At 45.4% G+C, this 7,549-nt stretch overlaps 1 protein-coding gene across 2 annotated transcripts in view; it reads left to right on the top strand.

Moving 5' to 3' along the window:
- The first annotated feature begins 347 nt into the window (after positions 1-347).
- The window catches only part of kif5ba (kinesin family member 5B, a), a 26,246-nt gene continuing 19,044 nt past the window's right edge, over positions 348-7,549 (top strand). For both annotated transcript variants that reach the window (XM_042072874.1, XM_042072875.1), the window contains exon 1: positions 348-710. In XM_042072874.1, the coding sequence (XP_041928808.1) occupies positions 585-710 (126 nt within the window). In that variant the 5' untranslated portion in view covers positions 348-584. The remainder of the gene's footprint in view (positions 711-7,549) is intronic.

Genomic DNA, 7,549 nt, shown 5'->3' on the forward strand with positions numbered 1-7,549 from the left:
AATGTTGCCAGATTAAAAACAACAATAACAAATCAGATAGGTTCATTTGCACTTACAGGCTGCATAGAAAGGTTGGCCCATGTAGCCTAGGCCATGTTTTTTATTTTTGCCTTAGTGATGTCAAATGTAGCAGAGCAGAGGCTTAGGTTAAAATACCAAGCCTAGGCCTACTGGATTGCAATCTGTCACCTACTGGATCACAGACTGCAATTTGTCACCAAAATTCTGGCATTATTTGCAGTGACAGCACTGTGTGTTTAACGTGTTTAACACCTTTGTGTAGCGGTAGTGGTAGCAAAGGAGGTGACGTCATTCTGCATTCGAAACCTACCGACACTAACCGAGAGCTACACGAGCGCTGTGATCAGCCCGATCAGACAGCCACCCGGCACCATGGCTGCCATATTGGAAAGGAAGTAAGTTCATTCCCGTGATCTTCCTAACACAGCGGACTAGCAGCACGGAAAAAACGAAGAGAATATTAGTTATCTGCTGGGGAAAGGAGGGCGCACTCTACTGCCCCTGTCAGACCTAACTCTACTTCTTGTCGAGAACTGCAAGTTTCCGTTCCGTAGCCGTGGAAGATGGCGGACCCGGCAGAGTGCACAATTAAAGTAATGTGCCGTTTCAGGCCTTTGAATAGTTCTGAGGTGGCAAGAGGGGACAAGTATATCGCTAAGTTCCCAGGCGAAGAAACGGTTGTACTTGGGGTAAGTTTGTATTATTGCATTCTTGTCTGTGCGAGCGAGTTAACGTAACGTTTGTGTGTGTGTGTGTGTGTGTGTGTGTGGCTGTCTTCGCTGTGGGGCGTTGGGATGACAGGGGCAGTGCCCCGTTCGCTCAGCTGCTGAGCCATCAACCCCACACCACAAGAAGCTAACTAACGTTAGTTGTTAACGTTAACGCGACTGGCGACCTACATAAACACATCTCACCAGATGACAAACAGAAAACGCGCTCGGAGTGTTTCAAATGCCCGTTTGCACAATCTAAACAGAGCTGTCAGTTGTTGTTGGACAGTTAGCTAGCGAACTAACGTTAGCTATTGATAGCGGTCTGAGCAAGTAGTTAACTAAGCTAGCTAATTTTACTGTCGATGTTTCTTGCCACGTCAGGTCTAAATAGCCGATTAGCATTGATTTTAAATAAACTGAATATCAGATATTTTCACTGGTGTCTGAATGTAACTTCGGCAATGATGAACGCCCTTAACGTAGCTAGGGAAATAGCCACGGGCCATGCACCGAGTTGCTAATGTTATTTTTCCTAAATAGTTAGCCAGCTAACTTAGCATAAGAGTTAGAAGACCCGGGTGACGTAAACACTAGCTTGGCAATAGCTATTCGTTTCCTCGTCATGAGCTTTGATGTCTGTCTGTAAACTTAACATGTACAGGAAATAATCGTAATGCTTCTAGATAACTATTTTCCTATGTATATCATGCACGAAACAGCCAAACTAGTGCACCGCTAACTTACTGTAACATGACAGTAACGTTAGTCAAGTTCAGGTGTTTTTCTGACTGAAGGTTGGACTGTTAGCTTGGAAGACAGCCTACATCTTATTTTCAGTTTTATGAAATATTGGGAAGTAACATCAAGATAAAGCCCGATCAATACGAGTTGTCTGTTTAAATGCACATCGAATCAATTTGATCTGGTTTGATTGTGTAAGTGAGTTGGAGATGAGGTGGGTGGAGAAGCAGGGCTGTCTTTAGGTGGTCTATTCGTAGAGTCCGATTCTCATCTCACACTAACATGGCCAAAAGGACATGACTACATGTGGCCTCACACAGACAGACGCACGCAGGCACGCATTGTGTATACCACTAGGGATAAGGGTGTGGACTATGATATCACAATCTCCTCTCACTACCAGTGGCCATTCCATTGGTAGGAGAGAGGGAGGTGTGTGTGGGGGGGTATAGAGGAGGAGGAGAAAGGTGTGGGGGGGTAAAGAGGAGATAAGGAGGAGAGGAGGGGGTGTGGGGGGGGCTATAGAGGAGGAGGAGAGAGGTGGGGGGGAGAGAGGGAGGAGAGGAGGAGGAGAGGGTTAGATAGAGAAAAGAAGTAAGCCCAGACATAAGGGAGAGGAAAACAGAGATGGTGTGAACAGGGGATGATGAGGAATAAATGGAAATGATGAGCGGTTGGAAGGTGGAGAGGGGGATGAGAGAGGGAGGAGAGGAATGAAGAGAATGATTCTCTGTCAGTTGGTAATATGGGATTAAAGGGGAGGGCAGCCATGGTGTGTTTAGTGTGATGTGGGGACTGTGGTGAGGATGATGGTGGTGGCGGCATGTTAGTGTGTTTAGCGTGGGGTGGGGACTAGTGGTGATGATAATGTTGATGGCGGCATGTTAGTGTGTTTAGTGTGGGGTGGGGACTAGTGATGGTGGTGGTGGCGGCATGTTAGTGTGTTTAGCGTGGGGTGGGGACTAGTGATGATGATGATGATGGCGGCATGTTAGTGTGGGGTGGGGACTAGTGGTGATGATGATGTTGATGATGTTGATGGCGGCATGTTAGTGTGTTTAGTGTGGGGTCGGGACTAGTGATGATGATGGTGGTGGTGGTGGCGGCATGTTAGTGTGTTTAGTGTGGGGTGGGGACTGTAGTGATGATGATGATGTTAGTGTGTTTAGTGTGGGGTGGGGACTAGTGATGATGATGATGTTGGCATGTTAGTGTGTTTAGTGTGGGGTGGGGACTGTAGTGTTGTTGGCATGTTAGTGTGTTTAGTGTGGGGTGGGGACTAGTGATGATGATGATGATGATGATGATGATGGCGGCATGTTAGTGTGTTTAGTGTGGGGTGGGGACTAGTGATGATGATGATGATGGCGGCATGTTAGTGTGTTTAGCGTGGGGTGGGGACTAGTGATGATGATGATGATGTTAATGTCGGCATGTTAGTGTGTTTAGTGTGGGGTGGGGACTGTAGTGATGATGATGATGATGATGATGTTGGCATGTTAGTGTGTGTAGTGTGGGGTGGGGACTGTAGTGATGATGATGATGATGATGTTGGCATGTTAGTGTGTTTAGTGTGGGGTGGGGACTGTAGTGATGATGATGATGTTGGCATGTTAGTGTGTTTAGTGTGGGGTGGGGACTGTAGTGTTGTTGGCATGTTAGTGTGTGTGGGGTGGGGACTGTAGTGATGTTGGCATGTTAGTGTGTTTAGTGTGGGGTGGCTGGTAGGGGCTGGCGCTGGTAAACAAGGCCTCAGATGCAGTTTGATGAGCTCAGAGATAAACAACATTCACACGAGTTCTTAGACGGTTGTTAGTGATTAGGCTTTTAGAGTGGTTAGAGTTTTGACAACAAGGGACATCATTTTGTTGTGTGTGTGCGATGTATTCTGTGTAGATGTGTCTGTGTGTGTGTTGAGGGTTACTGTGGGGGAAAGCCATCATATGATTGAGCTTTAGGCTGTTCTTTGTGTGTGTGTCCATCTCTCCCTTTATATCATGGAAAAAGAGCAAAAAGTCTGGGTAGGAGAGTTTAAAAGAGAAACAGTAGTCTGGGTAGGAGAGTTTAAAAGAGGAACACTAGTCTGGGTAGGAGAGTTTAAAAGAGAAACAGTAGTCTGGGTAGGAGAGTTTAAAAGAGGAACACTAGTCTGGGTAGGATAGTTTAAAAGAGGAACACTAGTCTAGGTAAGAGAATTTAAAAGAGAAACGGTAGTCTGGGTAGGATAGTTTAAAAGAGGAACACTAGTCTAGGTAAGAGAATTTAAAAGAGAAACGGTAGTCTGGGTAGGATAGTTTAAAAGAGGAACACTAGTCTGGGTAGGAGTTTAAAAGAGGAACACTAGTCTGGGTAGGAGTTTAAAAGAGGAACACTAGTCTGGGTAGGAGTTTAAAAGAGGAACAGTAGTCTGGGTAGGATAGTTTAAAAGAGGAACAGTAGTCTGGGTAGGAGAGTTTAAAAGAGAAACATAGGCCCTATATATTGTTTCTGTGTTAAACTCTCCTAGCCAGACTTTTTGTACACACACATTCACAATCTCTTACACACACACAAGTACACACGTACACACACACACACACACTCTTGAGAAACGGTGCACACACTCACAAACAGGCTACGTTTACACCAGTTAAATGTGACCCAATTCCGATTTTTTGCTCATATGTAGCACAATACCAATACAATGTGCAGTGTTGACATGTAAACAAGGAAAAAGCACATGGATTCCGATATTTTCAGATCGGTTTCAGGCCTTATTCATATGTGGAAATAAATCAGATATGAATCCGATATTTGCCAATGTGACTGCAGTCTAAACGGGCAGATATTCCTTGTAATTGTGAACTTGCACATTGTTGAAAATGCCCACAATCATCCACGTTTTTGTATTTACGTACACAATGTTGCTTTCAGTTTCACGTGCACGCACGACTGGCCAAACGGTGAAATTAAAATGAAAACGGAGATGGAAAAGCTGCAATAAAGACGATGGGCTCTTCACTTTTTGTTTTGCCTTAAAATAAAGTCGATAGCCTATTTTGCAGACTTAAGATACTTTGGAAACGAAATTAAAACAACTAGTCACTGAAATACCAGCTTTTTTTGTGCATTAGCAGGGCCGTCTGTTTGTTTGATTTCATTTCGGTGACCAAAATTTCCTCTGGTGTGCAGATTGTCTGAAGTATTATAGCCTACAGATGGGTCTTAGAAAAGTTGAATATTATGAAAAAGTAACCCCCCCCCCCCCATTTCTAATTTTCCAAAAACCCAGAAACCCAGGAACCAATCACAATCGCTTATGGCATGGGCCGTGCTTTATATGGCCGATAGAGCAGAGCATTCAACACAAACGATGACTGCGCTCATGGCGACAGGGTTGAACAGATATGGATGTGTATTTTCTTTAGCATTGACTGACCCCAAGGCCCCACACCTCGGCGGACGTTATCACTTAGGCCTACATTGTAGACAAGTCCTAAATTATGCGATAGCGAACGTCAAAAAAGTCTAGTTGCTCCTTTTTGAAACGGACTGTCAAAAAAGTCGCACCCAGGGGCAGCCGTAATTTAAATCCGACCTTAACTAAATCGCGTCCTGAGCTGGCTATTTACATGCCTTTTAGGCTCTCAAAAGTGTAGCTTATAGCCTACATATGGACGCAAATTGCATGCTTAAATAGCCTAAGAACTATTTTAAAACTGTTTTGTTGAACTATTCAACAACCGTAACACTTGCCAAAACGCATGCACCTCTCCCTCTCCCTCTCTCGTGCACTCACACACACACACGATGGCAGGAGCATCCTCTTTGTGACAAGCACATAGTCCATTGTGTAGGCCTAGTCTATGAAAATAATTGCCATCACTCAGCTCTTGGATTAACATGATACACAGGATTTACACTTGTGATGCAAGTTGATAGACAATTGTGTATCAAAAGAAGAAGAAAAAAGTTTGCATAATTAAATGCTTTTGAATAAAAAATTTGCAGCAATACTTTTACTATCTACCCCCCTTTTTGACAAAGTTGACATATCGGTTTTGCATATCGGTTATCAGCCTCCTGTTTTGGTAATAATTGATATCGGTATCGGCCCTGAAAAAAACATATCGGATCTGCAGTAAATAATGTAAACTACCTGCTAATGACGTGCTAATTGTTTATCCCCGATAAGATCCGTAACACCGGGATGATTTGCCCTCAATTTGTGCTGTTCCGCCTCGTTGATAAAAGTGGACATTGTGAACGTATCCTTCCATCACATGCTAAAGGCCTTTCTGTGTTCTCTCACACTTTCCCGTCCAAATGACTATGAGGGGTGGGGCCTGAGGAGGTGTGTGTGTGTGTTACAAGAGTGTGTGTGTTAGGGGCTCAAAACCTGCTGGTTGGGTTTGTATTGGTTCTGAGTGAGTGTGTGTGTTTATTGATCATGTCACCTGTGAGTGTGTGCTGGTTGTGTGTGTGTGTGTGTGTGTGTGTGTGTGTGTGTGCTGGCTGTGTGTTTATTGCTCGTGTGTGTGTGTGTGTGTGTGTGTGTGTGTGTGTGTTTATTGGTCATGTGTTTTTATGTGTTATTGTCAGCTGAGTAACCTCAACCTGGGCTCCGGCCAATAAAACAGCAGAGCTCTTTCATCCAACCAATCAGATGTGGCCTGAGGGCAGAGCAGGAAGTGAGGGATCCCTGTGACATCACCAGTGTGTCAGCAGACCGCATGTACCTCTCCTCATGGGAGAGACAGACACGCATACACACACACAGCACATACACACACACTCATACACACACATACAGCACATACACACACGCTCATACACACACACACACAGCACATACACACACGCTCATACACACACACAGAGCACATACACACACAGCACACACACACGCTTGGGGGGGCACTGATCATAGGCCGTCTCTCTCTCTCCCCATCTCTCCCTCTCTCTCTCTCTCTCTCTCTGTCTCTGTCTCTCCCCCATCTCTCTCTCTCTCTCTCTCTCTCTCTCTCCCCATCTCTCTCTCCCCATCTCTCTCTCTCCCCCCATCTCTCTCCCCCATCTCTCTCTCTCTCTCTCTCGCCCACTGGCCTCCTGATGGGCTCTGTGGTCCTGTTATCTAAGGATCTGAGCTTATTATTCAGACTAAAGAATGAAGGCAACGAGATGAGAGTTGTGTCTAGTAACGGATGACCCAAATGAGAGTTGTGTCCAGTGTAACGGATGACCCAAATGAGAGTTGTGTCCAGTGTAACGGATGACCCAAATGAGAGTTGTGTCCAGTAACGGATGACCCAAATGAGAGTTGAGTCCAGTAACGGATGACCCAAATGAGAGCTGTGTCCAGTAACGGATGACATAGTGTAACAGACGTGTCTGTAGTCAGGCTGATTGTGTCCAGTGTAACGGACGTGTCTGTAGTCAGGCTGATTGTGCCCAGTGTAACGGACGTGTCTGTAGTGATTGTGTCCAGTGTAACGGACGTGTCTGTAGTGATTGTGTCCAGTGTAACGGACGTGTCTGTAGTCAGGCTGATTGTGTCCAGTGTAACGGACGCGTCTGTAGTGATTGTGTCCAGTGTAACGGACGTGTCTGTAGTGATTGTGTCCAGTGTAACGGACGTGTCTGTAGTCAGGCTGATTGTGTCCAGTGTAACGGACGTGTCTGTAGTGATTGTGTCCAGTGTAACGGACATGTCTGTAGTCAGGCTGATTGTGTCCAGTGTAACGGACGTGTCTGTAGTCAGGCTGATTGTGTCCAGTGTAACGGATGTGTCTGTAGTGATTGTGTCCAGTGTAACGGACGCGTCTGTAGTGATTGTGTCCAGTGTAACGGATGTGTCTGTAGTGATTGTGTCCAGTGTAACGGATGCCAGTCTTTCCGCAGGACCTGGCCAGTGCTCGGCCTTTGTCTCCCCCTAGAGGTGGAACAGGGTGTTTGTGACCAGAGTGTGTTAAGTGTGATGTGTGTGGTGTGTGTAGTCAAAAACTCTGCTTCCTTTCACAATGCGCTGCTAAGAATTCATAAAACCGTTTTTTAATTTTTATTTTCTCCCTCTCTTCTCTCTATCTCTCTCTCCA

This window comes from Alosa sapidissima, chromosome 19, assembly GCF_018492685.1.
Source record: "Alosa sapidissima isolate fAloSap1 chromosome 19, fAloSap1.pri, whole genome shotgun sequence".
Lineage (NCBI taxonomy): Eukaryota > Metazoa > Chordata > Actinopteri > Clupeiformes > Clupeidae > Alosa > Alosa sapidissima.